The following is a 21,786-nucleotide window of genomic DNA, read 5'->3' on the forward strand; positions in this document are numbered from 1 at the left end:
GAGAAGAGGAAGCGGATTCTTGGCGAAGAACATCCTGACACCATCTCAGCAATGAACAACCTCGCCAGCACGCTGGGCGATCAAGGCAAGCTGGAAGAATCAATTACGATGTTGAAGAAAGCATATAAGAAGATAATCGTGCTCCTTGGTGATTATCACCCACATTCAAAGATTCTCTGCGCCAATCTTACACAACGCTCACTTGGAAAATTTGCCGCACTATTCCTTCAAACTCCCAAAGAGAGCCAAGAGGAGTTATGCCAGCAGTCGTTGTCTGATTTCGAGCAGACTTTCGGTTCTCGACATCCGTCTACTATTTTTCTCACGAAGGTTATCGCTGACCTCTATAAGCATCAGGACGAGTTCGACAAAGCAGAGTCGATGTACCACCGAGCACTAGATTGCTCTGAGGACCCGGTGGATGCTATCAGCGGCCTATTCGAAGTCTATTTCCACCGTTGCATGACTATCCGACAAGAGCAGGGTGCGCAGCGACACAGCAAACCGATTGATCTAAACCACGACGTACAGACCCGAGATATGATTGCAGCCCTGGAAAACTTTTGCGAGAAGTTCGGCACGGTTTTGCCTTCCTTTCTCGGTCTTCTTGGCCGAATGTTAATCTGGAGTGGAAAGGACGACGACGCAGTTATCGCATTCCAGCGTGAATTTCATCTCGCCGGGTCAAAATCAGGGCAAAGCGGAGCTGTATGCGATGGCTGCAGTAGACAACTCTATGCAGGTATGCAACGGTTTGTATGCAAGGCTTGCATCGATACCGACCTCTGCAGCGACTGTTATGCAGATTACGAGATAGATGGACGCGTAAGTAGTGAAACGGCCGGGACTTGTCAGGCGCACACGTTTCTTACTGTTCCTGGAGGGGGCAGGGCACTTTAGCTTCTCTCTTTGGCCTATTATAGTTTCATTTGTCGCAGTGGCGGACTTTATCCAGGCGATGCTAGCGATGGACGTAGAGAGCGGAGAAAGTGAGCAACGCGGCGGTGGAGCGCTTTAGAACGGAAAACAGAGTAGATGTACGCACGAAGGGGTGGCTCGGGCGACCGAGACATAGTGGACAGTACGTATCAGTGGTGGTTAAAGTAACGGCGAAGAAGGAAGCGAAGAAGCTGCTGCAGGCGGACAGCCTGACTTTCGGACGCGGCGGGATAATGGCCTCGCAGTTCGAAGAGCGATGTATACTAGCCATGTGCTGCAAATGTAGGAGGCCCGAGTATAGACGAAGAGATTGCATGCGGTCAGAGACGTGTGACATATGCGAGGAGGAAGGCCATCTTCAATGTGAGAAAACCAATCTATGCTGCGACGCTGCCTGAACTTTAAATAACTTCTTTGGGCGTTGAGCAGGGATTGCCTAGTATGAGAAGGAGAAGGAGAAGGACAGGATTCGTGCGTGTTACTGCCACAGTAGAGAGCTCCGAATCCCCCAGGCTAATGAATGAAGGGCAGCGTTTGCTCCATAAACATGATGGCTTCGGTGACCGGTTGTGGCTTTTTGAGGATGGTCTGGAGGCTGTTATCGCAAGGTGAGCCTATACGGAGCTGATGGAGGGCATATAGAAAGACAACCTAGGTATATTGTGGTGAGGGGTAAGATCTCTAGAGCTCTAGAGAACTTAGAGGTAAATATATAGTAGCTAAAAGAGCGCTAGTCCTAAACAGGAAAGACGTGGGTATGAAAGACCCACATTCACCCTGACGCAGGGTCACGTGAACAAGTCACGTGCGACCGCTGTGTTGCCCTTGAAGGCAACTGAATGTCCGGTTCTAGAAGTTCTTATATGCCCTGCAGCAGAGGAAGTAGGCGACCATCTACCTCTCTCCCAGCGCTCGCATCCGGAGCCGGTCCCACCTGGTATTCTTCATCTAACGAGGAAGTCTTTAAGTATGATCTTCTCTGTTCTACGTCGTACCAGAAGCGCGATCTTTTCTTTTGCTGAGGGCTTTGTTGACTTCGGGTACCTTCTCGATGATTACGCAGGATTTGAGGGGTATTTTACACTAGTTGTGGCAGTAATCGTTTGTTTAGAGGTGTTAATTTGTTAGAGTGGTGACCTAGTATAAATTTGCGCGCTACAAGGTATTCTAGAACGATAGTAAGACCTTGAGTCTCTGATAACACCTTTTTAAAAATGTTATAGATGGTAAGAGCTATATTATAGGGTATAATAATATATAGTTACTGTACTAAAGGCTAGGGGTTTCTGGACGTTTAAGCGTAGTTCTAGCACAGGATTAAGATAGCATTACAGTAAATATTACTATCTGCATCTACCTTAAGTTGCTTATTATTTGAGTATCCTTCGGATTTTACAGCGTGGCGGGGTTGTGCGACCCTAGAACGGACAATACTCGAATTTTCTCGCTCTCAACGATATTAAAAATTGAGTGCCGAGGGGTATTTTGGACGCTTTTGAGCATATCGTTACATATAGATTGTATACATAGAGGAGCGACATTCGGGGTGCTCCCCCTTTTTGAACTATCCGTGTTGTGCCCCAACAACGTGAGAAGAGCTGACTTCTATACGGAAAGTGGTGATCCATCCGTAAGGATGAGTATCAGGAAGGATGCCGTGCTGAAAAGTACGTTCTCACAGTGATGGGTACTCATCCGGGATGGTACTCTGATAGAAACGCAAATTTATCAATGAATGCACTGATATGAATAATAAAGCTCGTTGCATCCCGTTTCAGCCAGTAGTAACCTAAATGCACGTCTACTTTATTATATACAGAACTAAGCTGCTATTCAGAAGTATCACGTGGTCTTCACTAATCAGTTATTGTGATAAAAGCTGCTGCCTAGTTTGCCAATTCTGGCAGCCATTACCCCATCACACATTTTCCAGCGTACGATTTCATTTCTTTGACAGAATTTTCTCTCACCTCTCACAGTCATGAGACAAGGTCAATCACCAATCAGCACTGACCATGGGGGCACTCCTAAAATCCACATCATTCGCCACGGCCAATCTCTCCACAACATCCAGCGCGGTTACCCACACCGCGATCCACCTCTTACAGATGCTGGAGATGAAGCTACGAAAAAGATCAGAATTACTGCTATTCCGGATCTTATTATCATCTCGCCCATGACGCGGACGATCCAAACAGCTCTCAATGCTTTCCCGAATCTTCTCGGCTCTGGAATATCGGAGTGTAAGGTCGAGATCTGGCCCGACCTCCGCGAAGCCCACGACGCAATCTGCAACCAGGGTGTCTCGCGCGCCGAGTTAGCGGCAAAGTTTCCCCAGTTCGACTTTTCCCAATGTCCTGAGGAATGGGACCATGCGCCTCATTCGCGGGAAAGAGCACTATTACGAGCAGAGACTGTTAGAACAAGATTGAGAGAGCTTTCTGCTACGTATAAAAATATTGTGGTAATAACGCATCGGGGATTCGTGGCGTTTTTGGTGCAAGGAGATCGATTAGAGGTCTGCGAGACGCGTTCGTATCGATTTGCGACGGGGGATGAAGTTTTGGATATGGATCTTCGAATGGGTGTTCATTGCGAAACGAAGGAGCCGCAGGACTTTGGACCGACGGTTCTCGTGCCATGGACTAAAGAGGCATAGGGTGTGGGAGAAGTCGAACGTTCTGTCTGAAACGAAATGTTATGCTGCTTAGAATTTCTAGGGTGGGAAAGGAGCCTCTCCAGCTTATTATCATACAACGTTGAGGATAAACAGAGTAGATTCCGTCTATCAAATCCCGTACTGGGAGTAGGAGAGCATGAACACAATGCTACTTTGCGACCTAAGATGCCATACTATGTTCTCACGTTAAGCGAGAAGATGCGGTGGCCATTTTATGAATGACGCAGTCGAGCCGTGGATGGCTTTCCCGTCTGCAACAAATTCATCTCCTGTTTCTCCCGATCAACTACTATAACAACCACGTCCCTGAAACCTAGGACCTTGTCATCGAGGACTGAGAAGCCAACTCTATTCATGAGGGAAATTTTAAGGGAGGGTAAGATAATAGAGGGGAAGTTGACAAAAGTTCAAAATCGTATGCTGGGTCTGGATGTAGGTTGGGGAGAGGACGATGATGCGGAGAAAAATGGGGTTGAAGAGGGTCGCGGCCGCAGCCCAGCACATTCCAGCCCAGCCATAGTGAAGATGACCAGAATCCCGTGAACCAAGACTTTGAAGAAGAAACTCCGGAGGACAGGGAGGGAGATCGTCTTAAAAGGTTGATGAATTTCGCTACACTTGTCGGTAGTATTTACTCCATATGCCTTCAGCCGCATCGTCGACGGGAGTGTTTCCGTAATTGCGGATGTTGTCCACTGGCATTTAATATCGTTTCGAGTACGCAAACCTTCCGACGTGGATGTTTCCTGTGCCTAGGAGGATAGCGTTGATGATAAGGAAGACTCTCGTTCTAGAGAGTAAGTGATGAAGGGATTCATGGTCATATTAATGTATTGCGCCTGTATTAGGCAATTGCTTAGAGAAAGCGAGCATGCTAACAATGGCGTCTTACATTGCGACGTTGAGCCCCAAGGAAATAGTCGCTATGTCAAATCGTAGGTGGTTGCCTATCATTTCTCGCTATCACTTTCCACTTTCACTGCCTCGGGAATTTGTCAGGGCAGTCCCAAATTGCACTCACCGACAGTGGTATTGAAATGGTTATGTGTATGGGCGTCTGATTTCTCTCATTATCCCTAATCCCCCATTTAGAGCCTCTGCATCTGGGCAATTTTCCTCTCTCCTTCCTCTTTGCTTGCTAAATATGGAAGTTTTACAAACCACCACAACACGACCTCAATAGCATACATCGTACCGACATGGCACAAGGGCCCAATTTCCGTTCCGGTAGGGTGGGGGCCTCTGGGGATGCTCGTTTGCGCCGCGACTATCTGCAGCACAAGTATTCTCCACGACCCGTGGAAGCTACTCAGCAACGCGAGTCATCATCTGATACCGATCAATCAGATGAGGAAGTTGCACCTGCTTTCAACGCCAAACACGACAAAATTAACGATGAAAGGGAGGCCAACCAAAGCCCAGATGATAGCGACACCGCTATAGAAGACAGTGTGGATGATTCCGACGTCGACGCCGAAGACAGAGAAGAGGACGGTGAAGGTGAGATGCCCAATGAATCCCTTCTCGTGCTCCCCGATGGCGAAGGGGATGGCTTGTTCCTGGGAAACCTGGACGGCTTCACCACGGTCGTCGAGCATACCTGCAGTATCTGCATGGAGATCCAGGGTAGAACGCGCAAGCTGGATAATTGCGGACATGAGTTCTGTGAGGAGGGCTTGCATCAACTGCTATCCAGTGACCATGCAATGCGGTTCAATTGTCCGAGTTGTCGCGAGTGGATGCTGAATGTTTCTCGGGATAAGATTATGGTCGATAGCGAGGTTGAAGACTTCGAGGCCGAAGAGGCCGAAGACGAGGGAGAGGCCCATGAAGAGATAGAAGGAGAGTCGCCAGAGGTCGACGGAGAGATGGAAGAAGGGTCAGATGAGGAAATGGAGAATTGCTCTCAGGAGAACATTGAGGAAGACGATGCAGAAGCTACCGATGTTGGCAGCATTAAAGAGCCCGAAATTGGGGATGATGCCATTGGCGACGTCGATCTAGCTGAAGACCATAGTGAAGGAAGGGATCTTCACAGCAGAACTGAGGGGAGGTATCCTTGTAGCCATTCCGATGACGGATTTGAGGGCCAGGAACCGGAAGTTACTAGCAGTACCAACGACAGAGTCGACGGCGATAGCGTTGGTGGGGATTTCTATCCTGCTGACTGTTCCGGAGAGGACGAAGAGGTTGCCGAACTGGGAGGTGATTCTGGTTCCGAATTCGTGTACGAGAGCGATTCTGTTTCGGAGGATCAGGCTTAACTAAACTGATGTGGATGAATCAAGATATTCCAGAGAAACAAAGGGCATATAGCCTCAAAGTAGGTACAGAAATAATCATATATCTTATAGAGATATCGTAACTTTTGCAGGGGCACGAGTTATGAACAGAGTCATGTATTGTGGACCGTGAGTCCAAAGAGCAATGTGATTTATATATAGTATAGTGAGATGCTAAGCTCAAGATTGATTGGCAACCGATTGGAAAGACCTTCGTCTTCTAGATAGTTAACTATTTCAAAAATAACGGTTAGATATTCGAGTTGAGAGGTTCCTTATCGATAAGGGCCCCCCAGCCACCGAAATTTCCGAGGCTTGGCTGAAACGCCTCAATGATTCCGCCAAGCGAGCAAATTTCTGCGCCAACGCGTCGCGTCTCCCCAGCCTCATCGCAGCAAACATTAATTCTTCGTTCTATCACTCTCTAACATCAGACAGTCTCATCCCGCTTGAAGTAGTTTGTAAATGCTCTTCACCGTGCGCGCAACCGCGTACTCTTCATTCAGCCTCTCCCGGCTTTCTTAAGAACATGTGGTGAGCAACGTGTCGAATCAGCACACCTGCACCTGCATATCACCCATCATGCCGGCATCAACCATCATCCTATGCCGCTTCCGGATGCCCAAAAATACGCAGTATAGGTGTCCACGTCATGTTGAGATGAGATTTCATCGGCCGCATCACCACTGGTATTGTAAGGTACACGATCCCTATTCCACCAAGCGATGTCAGGTTTTCCGCGATTACCAAGGCCCGCAATGCACGGAGCTGGCTATCATTGTTGATGCCGGTAACGGAAGGAGTTATTGTGGTAGACATAATCCGACTTCGTTCATAGACTTCCAGCAGTTAGCCGCGCCAGAGAAAGAGGATGCCAATGAGATGCCAGAGAATAAACCACGAGAACGTGCGGATACTGATATCTCGCTCGAGCCAGTGAAAGAAGTTGTGCCGGAAGCCCAGGAGGTGGTTTATGAGGAAGAAACCCAGCCGGAATCGCTTTTAACCGGTGCCGGGCAGGAAAACGTAGTCGTGGAGGCAGCTGTCAGCCTAGAAGCGAATGCAATCCCAGAAGAGAAGAGAAAAGAACAAGTATTCCCCCAAGAAAAACTTTCAGAGTCAAGAGATATCGCCCAGGTGGAGCCGGACCTTCCCATCGTCGACGAGATGCTGCCCGTCGTGGCTCCTGAGATGCCCACGGATATCCGCCAAGAAGACACAGGCGCAAGTTTGGAGATGCTGGATGCGACATCTCCTTCTCTTTCCTCAATCCCGTCGGAACTGGATACACCTCATTCCAATACCATTGATGACATCCAATACCAGGAACCCATCCAAGACCTAATAGATGCATCTTCCGTTCAATCTTCGACTTTGGAGCTACCATCCCAATCGATCTCGGAATTCCCATCTGCAGATTGTGAGCCTGAGTTTGATAACGATTTTACGGACTTGGAACCTCCAACCACAAGCTATAATTCGCACGAATCCGAAATACGAGATACTCCCGCTACACCAGAGCCATTAGAGCCTATCGATGTTACGCCACACGTCGAGGCGCAGCCTTCTTTAAGCTCCTCGCCTGTAGAGACATCTTTGATTCCTGAAAACTCTGTGAACCCTGAACTCGTTCCGCTCCCCGAGAGTCCTTCTATTACAGCAGCTATATCGAGTAAAGCTTTGACCGAGCCGCACCTCGTTCTGCCCCCTACTCCAGCACCCGAGAAACTTCCAGAGCCATTACCTGCCGAGCCTCAAATATTCCCCTCAAAATCACCTTCAATACTCGACCTGCCTCCAGGACCAGCGGCCCCGTTATCCCCTCCACCAACCCCGCACACTCCCAACCTTCTCCTCAGACGCGCACAAACCCAGCTCATTGATCTTAACTTCGCCGAAAACACACCCGAAACCTCCTCTCCATCTCCCCGTAGCCCAGAATGGCGTCTCCATCGTTCCAGAACCTCGATCAGCAGCACACTTGACAGTCCTATCGACGCCGAAGAAAAGGATCGCATCGCTGCCATGTACTTCGCTTGCAACATCTGCCTCGGCAAACACAACGCGGTGTTCATGCGAAAAGTTGATACCTGCGGACATCAGTATAGCGAAAGATGTTTGCAGACGGTCCTGCGGAGTGGGATCATGCGACGGTATAATTGTTCGAGCTGTAGGGAGTGGCTTGCCGGGATGAAGGAGAAGGTTGGGAAGTGATGTTCCGGCGAGGAGGGGATTACGAACGGATGTATTTGTATTTGTGGGGGCGTTTTAGTTTACGACGTTATGACAATGTGGGTGGGTTTGGATATACGGTAATGATGGCCTATTGGTCATGGGTACTGGGTAAACTCACGTGTAATGATTGTACTACTAGACTACTCAATGATACCACACTCTCCATTCTCTAAACCATAGCTTTTCCTTTGCATTCTGGTCCCTCTTGTTTTGTAGGCCGGAAACAAATGATTAGCACTTGGTGTGAAGGCTTAACGTCTACAGTCATTCTCAGCCCCAACTCTGCGACCTTCTGTCTCCTTTGACGTGCGTGATCGTCATTTTGTGGATCTTCGTTCGCCCTTGACATAGGCTTGGACCAGCAATTGAAATTAGAGTTCTAGGTCTCGACTATTTGATTGAGAAAGGTAGCACACACCCAGATCCTGAATAAATCCTTCACAGAATATACTTGTATATCTACTACCGAGACCCATTCAGATATTAAACCCATCCGCGCAGATGAAGACCTCCTCTTCTGTAATCACGCAACTTCCTTCCTAACATCCACCTTGACCTCCTTCTCATGCTCACTCTCCCCATCTCCCATCTTCACATCTCCCGCCAATGCTACTTCTTCCCTCTCAAACCCAAATAAATGGTCCATCTGATCCATCCTCAATCCTTTCGTCTCATGGATAAAGAAGTACGCATAAATACTCGCGCCTACAAGACACGTTGCGAAGAACACATAAACCCCATACCCCATACTCGTGTACATACTCGGCAGCGCCTTCGTTACCACAAACGTCCAAAGCCAGACGCTCATACCGGCCCACGGCCCCGAAATCGAGCGCAGCGATGAGGGAAAGATTTCCGCGGAGATGATCCAGGGGAGCCCGTTTGCGCCAAAGGACCACGTTGCTCCGAAGATCATGATGAATGCGGTTGCGGCTTTCCCGCCAGCAATTGTGGAGGACGATTGCGGGACTCCGGGCTTCGGGTTGCCGATCGCAATGTACGCAGCGAGATAATATTGGCAGAAGGCGCAGCACAATGATGAGATTATCCATGGCCATTTGCGGCCGAAGGCGTCGATGAACCAGGTGAAGAATATAATGGACCCGACGGCTTTAATGACGCCGTAGATGCCGGTCCAGAGGGTGACGTCGGTGAGTCCGATTGAGGTGAAGATGGTTGGGGAATAGTAGTTTATGGCAGCGGCTCCCGACCAGCCTTGCCACATGAACATGATGAAGACGAGGAGGAACCGGTTCCGCATTCCTTTCATCATGCTTTCTTTCGCTGCACCTTTGATGAACTCGGTGAAAGACGGAGTTTGGGTTCCGGTGACCATGGCACGCTCTTTGGCAATTTGGGTTTTTACGAAGGCGACGTCTTCCATGATATAGGGATGCCCGGCCGGGAGGTTGCGAATATAACTGTAAACAGCATAGGCGTCGTCGTCGCGACCCTGCTTAAGCAACCAAACTGGAGATTCCTTCAGAATGGGAATCATAAGAGCCAATAAGGCAGCAGGAATGAGCTGTACAGCCATGGGAATCCGCCATGCGATCGTTTTGTTGGTATCGATGTTGTGGACAATGCCATAGTTGATCCAAAAACCAATCACGGCACCAGTCTGGTAAAAGGATTCGAAAAATCCGGTGAGACGTCCACGAATTGCAGGTGGCGCGATTTCGGCGATGTAAATTGGAGAGACGGCTGCGATGCCACCGACTCCTAGTCCCGTGAGGAGACGTCCGGCATAGATGAGGCCAAGCTGATGAGTCGGAACGGTGCATAGAATTGCACCGAAGATGAAGATAGCATCCGAGATAATGACAGTCATGCGACGACCTAGGAGCTCGAGCGAGAAGAACATGAAGAGTGCGCCGAAGAATCCACCAGCGGAATCTGGAATCATGGTTATTAATTTGAGGAAATCAGGGCCATAGGGAGAAGACACCATACAAATTGAAGTCAAATTACTTGACACGTCATTTTGCTCCTTTTTGCTCATCTTCGCAAGTCCAAAGTCACGCTTGAAGCTCTTCTGCGTGATCGTTGTGCCAATGAAAGCTGAATCATATCCGTAGGCGAGTACGCCCATTGATATAACGAGTGAGGCAGCATACACCCTCCAATTATACTGAAAGACATTAGTATCAGAGCAGGACCTCGACTCTAATCTTAGAATAGGATATAATACATACCACCTCAGGAGGGGTCGGTCGATCCTCCTTGGCGCGAGAAAAACCCGTCATCGTAGCCGAATAAGTTTTTCAAAAAGGCTGAAGTAATGTCTAGGTATGCCTAGTCCCGTAGACTGCACAATGATGATCTTGTACCCCGGGGTTGAAGTCTTTATAAAAGTTGTTTCTGGCCATGCGACGACTCCACACGAACCCTGAGACTGGGACTAAACGTGACTCGTCGCTTCCGACCGTCTGTCTGTCGGGACTGGGGCTTCGAGTCAGGGCGCTTCCACGGGGTGCGGTTCGGGTGGAATCCAGCAGTTCGTCAGGTGCCCGATATGTTGCGGAGTACTGGACTGGGGAACTTCATGTGGCGCATATGACCCACGAATTCCTGCGGCCGCCCCGCCATGTGCAAGATGGCGTTTGCATGGAGAGAGGCGGGGCTCGAAACGAGTGGAGGCTTTAATGCACGTCGGCTGACATGGATGTCTTCGCCAACGCTACTGGGTGAATATCGGACTTGTTACAGAGAACCAATAGACGCCCCAGTTGATAGACTAGTGAATTGATCATGAACAAGAAACCATCGGAAGTCGGTTGCACTAATTGAATTCCGCCGAATTCATCGACTTGGTGGAATTGTCCCCTTCAACTGAGCAAGAAGTCGGATGATCTCTTTGTCGAGCTCGGGTTAATCGGAACGGTACCGGAATGCGAAGCGGAAGAATAACTCGTCAAAAAAAAACCTCATTCGCAAATGGGTGCGAAATTATTACCTTAAACATTGGTCTGTTTCTGTATCACAACTTTCTCAAAATGCCTTCCAACGAGACACTCTCCAATGGCTGCGATTCTACACGATACTCCTTTCCACCTGGCATTCACGTCCCTTCCCTAACATTCTTCAAGAATAACACCCAACAGGAGATCGACTGGGATGTTCAGGAAACCCACTTTGATTTTCTCATCTCGTCTGGGCTCCATGGCATAGTAATCGCGGGAACGAATGGCGAAGCTGCGACCCTCACATCCACCGAGAAGACCCAGCTAGTACAGAAGTGTCGAAAAGCGGCAGAAACACTAGACCGAGGAGAACTTCCCATTACGATTGGAGGGGTGGCAGGCTGCACACGCGATACGATCCAGCAGACCATCGAAGCAAAAGAGGCGGGCGCAACCGCATATCTAGCACTGATACCTTCGTACTTCCATTTCGCAATGGACCAGGCGGCAATAATTGCGTACTTCCAGGAACTCGCAGATGCAAGCCCCATTCCCATTGTCATCTACAACTTCCCAGGAGTAGTAGCAGGCTTGGATGTGAACTCGGAGATGCTGGACATTCTAGGAAAGCACCCAAATATTGCCGCCGTCAAGCTTACTTGTGGAGGGATTGCGAAAGTCTCTAGGATATCTGCGTCGTTTAAAACGTCGCAATTTTGCGCGCTGGCGGGACAGAGCGATTGGCTGATTCCAGCGTTGAGCGTGGGCGGCACTGGATGTATTACGGGAGTTGCAAATCTCTTCCCAAGGGCAAGCACGCTTCCATCAGGTCTCACGCCGCTAGCTAATTGAATGAATAGACTTGTGTCGAGTTATTCAGCCTCTATCAGTCTGGAAAAATTGCCGAAGCTCAGGCGTTGCAGATCAAACTCTCCGTTGCCGAATGGGGATTCGGTAAAGGTGGTATTAACGGCACAAAGTGGGTGGTTGCAAAGAAGAGAGGATATCCGGAGACCAGCGCTCATTGCCGGAGACCGTACCCGAGATACTCTAGCGAGGAGAGGAGGAAGTGGGTTGTCAACCAGGTGTCTGGGTTGGATTTTGTCGAGGCATCCTTGGTCTAGTCTAGGTCTGCCATATTTGTTGCGTTCATGGCGCTGGGCTATCTTTAGAAAGACTGAAAGGCACATAATACGAGTCGACATAGGGGTGCATACATCCCATCTAAGGACTAACGTTTGCAGTAGGTCCATCCCCTTCTAGGAAACTGCTATCTTATCTCGCCAATTAGCCTTTGTAGCATTCCAATAACCACAGGGGTACATACTCTACCATCCGCAGATGCTCAGACCACTCCTCCTATCTTCACATCTTCGAGCTGCTCATTCTCCTTAATCACCCCCTAGCAAGCGTTTTGGAAGAGTCTTCGTATTCTGTTTACCTAGACTGTCCAAAAATGCAGCATTATTAGATTATACTATGGCAAAATGATGGCTTGCAAAGTACTCCTGGCTCACAGTCCGAACGTCGACCCTACATCTGCCTTCATCTTGCCGACGCTGTACTTCCTCAAGGAGATCAGCTGTGGGCTTCGCGTTGGTTGCAATGCTCTCCAATCCACGGATACTTCCTAAAATCCATTTTCGCTCATCTGAATTTTCCTCTTCGCACCCCCACATCAAAAGTGGCCAGAGGAGATTCACTGGTAGGGACTCGTCAGTTTCGGCCATGAGGTGAGATAGCTTCCTGATATTTGTGATCGCGGAGTTAACGTCTTTGGTTTTTGGAAACTGCTTATATGCCACGCGATGGAGGTGCAGAAACGACGCGTAATAGTTGGCTAAGTAGGTACGGAAGCTTCTAGTTAAAGCCGTAGCCAGATTCCTGGCTAGATGCTTTTCCGTGAGGTTGCCCGCGACCGCATGATCCATGAGTGCAGGCCTTTGTCCATACAGAGCGTGCAGATCCTTTGCTATCTCAGCGCCAACGGCCATGACTTCTGTTTCATCTTGCACTGTACCACGACTTCGGTGCCAGGGATCGATCTTCGTGATTCGGCCCACAAATGACTGCACCTTCTGGTAGAAAACGATACCTGGATGATATAGGACATCGAATAGAATCTCCTCAATTTCACTATCGAGGGTTTCAGGCTCCGAGGCAGAGTTGGCGGCAGGCGAGGCGTCGAAAATTGTATCGTCTGTATCGGAGAGGAAGAGACCCTCTCCACCTGCAGTTGAGACAGCACGAGCGTCGAGAAGACGGAGCCAAGATATCAATCGTTTCTCTGGGACAGTAAAAGACCCCTTTTCGGAATTTTGGATTAGATTGTATGCTTCTCTCAGATTCCCATGTGCCCTTGGAAGTGTCTCGGTAAGGAGCTGAGAACAGTGTCAGTCTCTCAGGTCCATGTATAAATTTCATCACCTAGAACAGAAACTGTAATCTTGTCGATGTTGACGGCAATGCAGGCAAGCAGCCTGACAAACAGGCTATATTCTAGCCATACTCCCCGCCTGTGGCAACATTTTATCGAGTGGCGGCACTTACGTCTGTATAGGTGAGAAGGAACAAAGCAGCGAGCACATACTTTAGCTCATCCTTGCCTTTCTCCGCCCCATCCTTTCTCCTCCCTAACGCACTAGACAACTGTCTTGCTGCGTTGTCATACAACGGTCTCCAATCTGTCACTCTAGCACCCCCATCTGAACCCAACCCACTGCGCTGCATCTGCATTGCTGCAAAAGCCATAATAGCACTCCGAACTACAGGTGATTCAGAGGCCATAGTAGCGAAGAACGCTCGCGTCGACGCCCATTTTGGGCCAATTTCGACGGGGGTGAGGATAGGCGGCATTAGCATTTGTAGAAATGCGGTGATGAGCAGATCCTCATCATTGGAAGTCACATTTCCTCTCCCTTCCGATGCAAAAGGCGATGTGGAAGCAGGATCAGGGTGATAGGCACCACGATCAGGAATTGTGCTCACTGATTGTTGTGCCATATCCTGTTGGTCAGGAAATTGTGGTAGTGGAGGTTGCTGCTGAATAGGCTGGGGTCCGAGGTTGAAATTCGTGCTCGGATTAGAGTTTGAGTGGTCAGAAGGCCACGAACTAGGACTCAGCAGCATGGCTTCATCCCAAGTTCCAATTCCCAGTGGGCCCGAGAGGTCGAAGAAGGAACTCCCATTCAAGCCAAACCCATCAAATGCGGTAGCACTCGGATGGGTAGTACTTGGGGTTTGCGCAGTCGGCAGAGTTTGTGGGCCTATCTGGCTTGCATGGGAATTTCGCGACGTAGGAGCCCGGTTCCACGTGCAATCTAGGTTAAGTCTCTCACAATGTGCACACCGCGGACGGCGCTCATTGCAACGAACTTTTCGCCGCCTAGAACATCGTCAGCAAGTTACAGCAAGCCACCGCATACCGTAGAGCTTCATGAGTTTAGGTATTCGCTGTCTGCTGGGTTCAAGAATATTATGAAGTAGATACCAAATCCTGTCATGTTCCGTTTTACGTGCTGTCATCCAGTAAATCTAGCATTTGGGAGAGCTTACCGGCAAGCGTTGCATCCGTTCTTCGATCTGGCAGGACGAGGAGTAGATTCGTTGGCTGCCGGGAAAGACTGCTCCTGAGGCGACATTTGAGACATCTGGAGGGGTGGAAGACACCTATTGATGGACGCGGGACTGGTTGGATAATGAATAGCGACGGTAGATAGAAGGATGCGTGGTGGTGATGGGCATTTCAAGATTAGAGAAAGAGCGGGTAGCGTGCTTATGTAACACTCTCTTGGCGGCACATTCGTGGTTCCACCACGGCAGAGGCGTTTGATAAGAGGTTTTCGCAGTCTTTTGCTGTTCTTTTAACCCTATCAAGGAGTGTGATAGGTAGAATCTATCTTGTTTATGCTCTCTTTTGTGCTAACATGGTGGACGTGTCGAGGGAGTCGAGGCAGATGACTACGGGGCTGATCCCCCTCCCTCCCCCCACGTGATTAATCTAGCCCCATTGTGGTCGCCCCAACTTGGGAACCTGACCTTGGGACATTGCGAGTTCTCATTCATGTAAGCTTCAATTGAAGCTGTACCTAAGTATCTATCTAACCAGGTCACCTATTCATTACCGCTACATGCTGAATATCTCCGTTGTCGCATGTTAACGTCTTATCCCTTCTCGTCTCCCGCAGCGCAATAAGGACTCTTTGCCCGAATCCTCGCGCCGTAGAACCAGAGAATAAATACTGCCGTGGATCCGAATACCAGAAACGCTCCTGCTAGAACAGTAGCACCCCATCCAAACCCGAGGCTGTTAAACATGTATGGTGCAAAGAGAGGGAAGAATGCCGCCGTCAAACTTCGTAGCACTAGGTTTGTCGAGATAGCTGACGCAGCATACTGAGTGTATGTATCAATAGTGTAGACCGACACAGACCCGGAGCACACGTAAACGCCCATGGTGAATATGAGACTTCCGATGTTGGGTACGATCCAATGGACCTTCGCCTGTCCAGCCCACCCCCACCATACAAGACCAACTGGAACGAGAAAAGTTCCGATAATCATGGCTGGGACCCGGAACTCAGGGCGGCCGACGTTGTTATTCCGGGATTTCAGGCTCGTGAAGATGTAATCGTTGAGGTGACCAGCGACCATCACGCCACATATAAGCCCAATGGCGACTGAGAGGTAGTTCAGGCTCCCAATCCGTATGCCTTGCCCGTATTGCTGTGACCACATTCGGGGATAGAGAAACAGAAATAAGAACATTGTGCCATAAAGCAGAGCCATGTAGGCTGCGAGGAGCTGGACAATGAGTTGGGTGCCTAGCATTCGAAGTGGCCGTTGGATATTCGTCCGCATGAGTCCCAGGAAGGGCTTGTTCTCATCACCCGTCTTCCCGCTGCTTGAATCTTTACCCCTCAATATTTTCCTCTGCGTGTATTCTAATCGAGGCTCGTACATCTCTTTCAAGAAGAAGAAGGCGACCAGAATCACCGCACCAGAAGCGATTGAAGTGATCCAGAATACCCACCGCCAGTCCATCCCTTCTGAGATAAAAGCTCCGCATATGGGACCTAGAGCCGGGCCAAGTAGTGGAGCTGCCATGAAGAGAGCAAACGCTTTCCCTCGCTCTTCTGCTCTCCATAAGTCGCCAAGGACTCCGCCAGCAATGGCATCCCCAACACACACCCCGAAACCCGAGAGAAGACGGAAGGCCAACATCTGATCTAGAGTTCTGGCTGCTCCACACCCAGTGTTCCAGATGATAAAGATGGTACTACCAGCGAGAAGGATGGGCTTGCGACCGTACACTTCAGAGAGAGGTGCTAGGATGAGCGATGACAAACCAACTCCAATGAGAATCAACGAATTGATTAGCAGCCAATCGTAGGCATCTTCGATATGTAGGCTGTGTGAAATCTGCCTCTCAACCGGCGAGAGCATGGTTTCCGAGAGAGGCTGGAGGAATGCAAACCCAGAAAGAATCAAGGTCGCTGTCCATTTCTTCGAGCGAGGCCAGTTTTTTGGACGTTCCGGATCGTGAGGCCCGGACCATACTTGCTCTTGCCCACCAGACTCAAGGTTGCTAGGTGTTGTGCCATTCGCTGAACCGGCAACCAAGTCCACTTTCACTTCGGATTCCCCCATCTTGTTGGTGAAAAGTGATTGTGAGAGGGGATCGATGGTGAAGTCCAATTCTGTTGAAGTTAGTTTTATTTCTGGTGGAAAATTGGGTCCTTCGGTACGGGCAGCGGAATCGAAGCGTGCCGCACAAACCCGCGCCACATAGATGAAATCTGGAAACAACAACCCTGGCCATCATCAACGTTGGAAACCTAGCCAATACCAACATACGAAATCACTAGAGAATAGCTTACCCGAGGTAAGCGACGTGGGAGATACCATCGTAAATAGCCCGCTTTCGGGCATAGGCCCCCTCTTGCAATCAGCTCCCATACATGGAACGAACAAAGATGCGAACATTACACGTCAGATTTGTTTGCTCTTTCTGCCCATGTACGATTGAAACTGAGTTTTTCTATTAAACCTCTTGCTACATTAACAGAATCTAAATCTCTGCCCTGGATTTACCCTGCCGTGTTCCGCGTCGGTCGACGAGATGTAATCTCACTCTCTTTTTTAGCCAAACTACAGGCGAGGTCGATCACATAGCCGAGGACATGTGAGTGCTGATGACTCACCCAAAACGGCGGTCAAGACGATCAGGTGGCGCGGGGCGTATTAGACCTGGAAATGAGCCCCTGTTCGTACACCCGCACTCGTCTTAGCTAGGAGGACATGGCGCATGGAGGAAATATCACACTAAATATACCCTAGAGACTAACTCTTTATCATTCTCTCGCACGAAAGTTTCGATTCTGATTGCAGACAGTGGACACTATTGTTCAATCTAAAGCTAACTCCCGTAACATTCAAGGGCTTCCTGCATGCTTAGGGGGCCTTCCTCACGTAATGGGCAATCATTTGAAAGATAAATAAGTAAGCCTGTCATGTCATTCAGCAATTCCATACGAGCCTTAGATCTTTGCAACTCTCGGCGAATCACGTCTCTGACGACTTTCATTTGCCCGTACATGAATTGTTTCTTTTTCAACACACGGTAAGGGTTTGATATGTTTTCTCTATTCTTCCGTTTCCTAGGGTACTGCTAACGTATATACTATCATTGCGTAGAGGGGTGTAAGAATACTAGCCGAAAATTTATCCCTAAACACTGATTATGTGTCAAGCATGTGGAAGCACAGAGATGAGAGGAACTAAACTAGATTAATTACTAGAGGGCCTATCTAGGAGTCTATATATATACAAGAAAAGGGGTAAGTCTTGGCAACATGAGACCATCGTGTGAGTAGACGACTATCGTGTGAGCCATGCGTGAGAGTCATGCGTGACTACTGCAAACATTATGCTTCTCCAGTCCCATCAACACTACCTAAAATCTACGAGAAAAATCAAAGTGCGAATCTCGATGCGTTTTCGCAGCTTTGCGTCGGCTAGAATTTTGTGCAAGCTGAGACTTGGAAGGAGCGCTCGGCGATCATGGATTCAGCATTTCCGTTAGGTTTTCACTTGAGTGCATCCTTACAAGGTGCTTTGGCCTCAGGCTCAGAATTGAAGTGCTTAGAGATCAGCGCTTCACCTGGTTTCTGGTTCTTCAAGAAGTATCAGCTCTGTCCTGTATTGTACCTCACATAGTAGTTGGTGCTAATGATTCCTTGGCGAACTGAATCTCTCTTAACTATGTCATCCGTATTAACAGGTTATACTGTCGCGGGCCGCTAGGGGCAGCTCATCGACGAGATAGAACAGCGGCCTCCAAAAGCTGGTAAAAACCGTCAGTTGGGCCAAGAGCCCTATACGCGAAGGGCCATCACTTGACCGCCCTAATCCTCTGGCGCAATATTTCTCCACATCCCCGTGTGAAACTCTTCAGGATCCTCCGGATAACGGAAATGGGATCGGTGTCCGAGCGCGCATAGTTACTGGGAAGAACAAATGAGTTTTGTCGCTGAAGCCTATTTTCTCTGATGTAGGTGGTGGCCCCTGGCTCGGAGCTTCGAGAGTGATCAGAGCCTGCTGGATTGAGTATGTGGCTGGATATAGCTCTCTCTCGTCGAAGATAAACACCGTTCCGACACCTTCTAGCTCGTTCTCTAGCAGTTTCTTCACCACCGGTAGATAATTCTCTGGAATCTCTTTCTCTGCTCCCAGATCCGGAAACCCTGGAAGGTAACGGGATATAAAGCCATGGCTATGCAGATGACAGCTTTGGAAGGTATCTCGAAAATCAGTAACGGCAACGCCCAGCTCATCCCATACGAGATTTGATTTCCTCCTATCCTTTGCATCTTCTGGAAGCTCCTTGAAGAGCTGGAAGGCTTCTCCTTCTCCTGCAGGGCTTTCCATTTAAGGAATTTGATACTCGCTTGTGTCATATCTTTCGCAGGGAAGGAAAGTCCATGCAAAGACTCACTGTAGGCTCTCTATTGAACTCAAGTGTAGGTAAACTCGCTGAACTCTGCCTGTAAGATATGGTCTTCCCGCAACCAAAGAATCTCACGGATGACTTGAAAATATGCATCTACAGCTTGGTGTAAGCCAAAAAAGTTCCATAGATTCCAGAGAATGCAGCTATTCCATTTTCGGATTTTACGTCGTAACAACCAATATCCGCTCGATACAAAGTTCCCCAATCGCAACCGAAACGACTTGATCGGCCCCGGACCAACACCCCGCATATGAGGCATGGGTCGGTATTTCTAAGTGTGGACGCTGTAGGCTGAGGTTACAGTTGCGCCGGGGGACTTTGGAACACATTTCTTGCCATTCGTGGCTGTATGGCTGGACACTTTCAAGATCTTAAGTTGCGTATAGGGACCCACGGTCCAAATCGCTGTCAGTGTAACAAAATACCCAATGTGCGGTACGTCACAGTTCGCATTGGTATTTATGGCATTATAGACTCCGCCGTATGCTCGTAATACGTATGTTCTCCGTGGGTCAGTGGACTCCAAGTCTTAGAACAATGAAGTATATATATCCTTGCACTTCAGGCCCCTATCCACCTTGTTTTCCAAGTCTATATTACGTCCCCCTTCTCTTTCACTATTTTCTGCCCCTGCCAGCGCTTCCAACGAGGCGTAGTACTGTACGATTGGGCGATTTTGAGGCCTGTACGGGTGAGATTTTGAGTACGTTCGTACGGCAGGGAGGAGGAGAGGGAGGTGTACGTATTGTAACTAGTACAGCTCACGTGATCTATACAAGTAGTATAATTTAATTAAAGTACGTTGTACTCTAGTTAAAACAACTAATATTATAGGTCTCTAGAGACGCAGGATTAAGGTCTAAATAGCTATTAGATAACTAATTCTCCCTAGTAACATAAGTAGAGAGGTCTAAAAGCTTACTGCTTACTACCTTATTCTGTAACTAATTCTTTTAGAGTTAAATAGCCTTAATTATTACACTTTTAAGTAAGCCTTAATTATTAGTTACTATATAACTAGCTGCACTAAAACACCTCTCACACTTGCAGCTAGTAGCTAGGATAGTAAGAAAGTTAAAGGTAATCTTAAAGAAAATAAAATAGGCTGTTTTGCCTTTAGTAAGCTACTTGTGACGGTGCTGCTTGTTAAGCTCCACTGCTAGTCACATGATCTCGCTAAGGGTTAAGCGAGCGCGCTAGCGCCTTGGCGCTGCGCAAGCTTTTCTCTCGCGAAAACCCTTCGCCTCCTTCACTCCCCATCCTAGTTTAGCTGAAATAGAGCCGACCTACTCTGCCATGCTTCCCCGGCTCTATACGGTAGTAGAGACAGTGCTTGTCATCACACTACTATTATAAAAGTTCTTTACAGAGTAAGGGGTAATCTTTATAGTAATTAGCTTTTATAAAGTTATAGTAAAGCTACAGCTTATTTAACGCTTTTTTACACTTATATAAGTGTTAATTTATTATAAAAAAGAGGTTAATAAAAAAGTAAGCCTTATAATTATTATTATAATAGTTGCTACCTAGCAGCTTTTAACACCTAAAAGATAAGAGCTTATTTTTAAAGTTAGGCTTCTCTTTAGCATTTAAATACTAGTTAAAGATTATTTTTATTAACCTAGTTACTTTATCTACCTAGCTTTTATAATGCTGCTAGTAATCTTAAAACTAAAGTAAATATAATTAAAAGTTAAGGATAGTAGCAACTACATAGTATAAGACTAAAAAACTAAAGATTAGTTTACTCTAGTAAGTAGTAAGCTTTTAATAGCTAAACTTTATAGCATTTTTAAAGTATAAGTTGCTTAGCTTGTTAGCAGTAATTATTCTTATCTAATTAAAGTAGATTTAGAGGCACTAAAGCTCTGTTATAGTCCTCTATAGTAAGCTAAATAAGCCTTAGCCTTTAAGTCTCTTTATTATTTAATAAAACTTCTCTAAAAAGTCTTTAAAGCGCTTAATCTTATCTTAATTATCTTTAGTAATAAGATCTGCTAGCGCATTAAAGCTAGCACATTAAGTTTTTTTATTAGCATTAAAAAAGCCTTTTTATTACTATTAAAAGCAACTAATTACTTCTCTAAGCTTATAACAGTGTAATAGCATAAGATAAACTAAGTGCTAGTGCACTCTGCTATTACGCACTAGATTAAGTGTACTAAACTACTAAATTAAGTCCTTTTTTATAATATTAATTTAAAGAGTCTTAAAAAGCCTTATGCGCTTATGTAATGTAAGAACACTATTTATAAAGTTATAAAGTTGTCTAACAACTCTACACTTTTTATATAGCTTAAATTAATTGCGTAGAGCAGCTCTAGTAAGCTTCTACTTAAATTTTATAACACTTTTACTATATATAATAGCTTTAATAACTATCTAGATTATATAGCTAGCGCAGCAGATCTAGTGCTGTCTATTAAGCTTATACAGTAGATTAAGCTCTTTATTAAGGCTCTTAGTAAGCTTGTTATTATTGTTAGACATGTTATTACTAATAAAGTAGCTAAATTTTAATATAATACTATACTTATTAATAACAGCAGCTATCTTAAAGGCTTAAGCTGTAATGATTCTACGAATTGTTCTATCTTAGGTCGCTTGGATCCTATCTAAAGGGTCCCTGTATCGGCCCCGACCATGACTTGACCTAGTCTCCCGCAGTTACCCCTATTCCCTCATGTATTTAGTCGCACCTCGCCCCCGTAGCTAGCTTGGTAGTTTTCTGATATC

At 47.5% G+C, this 21,786-nt stretch overlaps 9 protein-coding genes across 9 annotated transcripts; 5 read left to right on the forward strand and 4 right to left on the reverse strand.

The window, feature by feature from the left end:
* On the forward strand, positions 1-402 carry BDR25DRAFT_163739 (uncharacterized protein; the record flags this gene model as incomplete). Its single annotated transcript, XM_033684070.1, has 1 exon — positions 1-402. A coding segment is annotated over one exon (402 nt), but the record flags the coding sequence as incomplete, so codon positions are not given.
* A 2,518-nt stretch (positions 403-2,920) lies between these two features.
* On the forward strand, positions 2,921-3,598 carry BDR25DRAFT_280683 (phosphoglycerate mutase-like protein; the record flags this gene model as incomplete). Its single annotated transcript, XM_033687834.1, has 1 exon — positions 2,921-3,598. One exon carries the CDS (start codon positions 2,921-2,923, stop codon positions 3,596-3,598), a length of 678 nt encoding a protein of 225 aa, XP_033551885.1.
* A 1,220-nt stretch (positions 3,599-4,818) lies between these two features.
* BDR25DRAFT_311412 (uncharacterized protein) lies at positions 4,819-5,883 on the forward strand (the record flags this gene model as incomplete). Its single annotated transcript, XM_033691237.1, has 1 exon — positions 4,819-5,883. The coding sequence occupies one exon, from the start codon at positions 4,819-4,821 to the stop codon at positions 5,881-5,883; it is 1,065 nt and encodes a 354-aa protein (XP_033551886.1).
* A 397-nt stretch (positions 5,884-6,280) lies between these two features.
* Positions 6,281-8,293, forward strand: BDR25DRAFT_113680 (uncharacterized protein). The gene has a single exon (XM_033683616.1). It carries the CDS (start codon positions 6,484-6,486, stop codon positions 8,113-8,115), a length of 1,632 nt encoding a protein of 543 aa, XP_033551887.1. The 5' UTR covers positions 6,281-6,483; the 3' UTR covers positions 8,116-8,293.
* Positions 8,294-8,648: 355 nt separating this feature from the next.
* On the reverse strand, positions 8,649-10,679 carry BDR25DRAFT_280685 (MFS quinate transporter-like protein QutD). The gene is made up of 3 exons (XM_033687835.1): positions 10,332-10,679; positions 10,090-10,267; positions 8,649-10,032 (listed from the first exon to the last, which is right to left on the reverse strand). The coding sequence occupies exons 1-3, from the start codon at positions 10,380-10,382 to the stop codon at positions 8,660-8,662; spliced, it is 1,602 nt and encodes a 533-aa protein (XP_033551888.1). The 5' UTR covers positions 10,383-10,679; the 3' UTR covers positions 8,649-8,659.
* A 453-nt stretch (positions 10,680-11,132) lies between these two features.
* Positions 11,133-12,163, forward strand: BDR25DRAFT_332242 (aldolase; the record flags this gene model as incomplete). Its single annotated transcript, XM_033692729.1, has 2 exons — positions 11,133-11,849; positions 11,900-12,163. 2 exons carry the CDS (start codon positions 11,133-11,135, stop codon positions 12,161-12,163), a joined length of 981 nt encoding a protein of 326 aa, XP_033551889.1.
* Positions 12,164-12,511: 348 nt separating this feature from the next.
* BDR25DRAFT_280688 (uncharacterized protein) lies at positions 12,512-14,734 on the reverse strand (the record flags this gene model as incomplete). The annotated part of the gene is made up of 3 exons (XM_033687836.1): positions 14,595-14,734; positions 13,590-14,424; positions 12,512-13,420 (listed from the first exon to the last, which is right to left on the reverse strand). The coding sequence occupies exons 1-3, from the start codon at positions 14,687-14,689 to the stop codon at positions 12,512-12,514; spliced, it is 1,839 nt and encodes a 612-aa protein (XP_033551890.1). The 5' UTR covers positions 14,690-14,734.
* Positions 14,735-15,203: 469 nt separating this feature from the next.
* BDR25DRAFT_214830 (MFS multidrug transporter) lies at positions 15,204-16,688 on the reverse strand (the record flags this gene model as incomplete). The annotated part of the gene is made up of 1 exon (XM_033684813.1): positions 15,204-16,688. One exon carries the CDS (start codon positions 16,686-16,688, stop codon positions 15,204-15,206), a length of 1,485 nt encoding a protein of 494 aa, XP_033551891.1.
* A 1,803-nt stretch (positions 16,689-18,491) lies between these two features.
* On the reverse strand, positions 18,492-18,968 carry BDR25DRAFT_311418 (uncharacterized protein; the record flags this gene model as incomplete). Its single annotated transcript, XM_033691238.1, has 1 exon — positions 18,492-18,968. The coding sequence occupies one exon, from the start codon at positions 18,966-18,968 to the stop codon at positions 18,492-18,494; it is 477 nt and encodes a 158-aa protein (XP_033551892.1).
* Between the last annotated feature and the right edge of the window lie 2,818 nt (positions 18,969-21,786).

Source organism: Lindgomyces ingoldianus (genome assembly GCF_010093535.1).
Source record: "Lindgomyces ingoldianus strain ATCC 200398 unplaced genomic scaffold BDR25scaffold_6, whole genome shotgun sequence".
Taxonomy (NCBI): domain Eukaryota; kingdom Fungi; phylum Ascomycota; class Dothideomycetes; order Pleosporales; family Lindgomycetaceae; genus Lindgomyces; species Lindgomyces ingoldianus.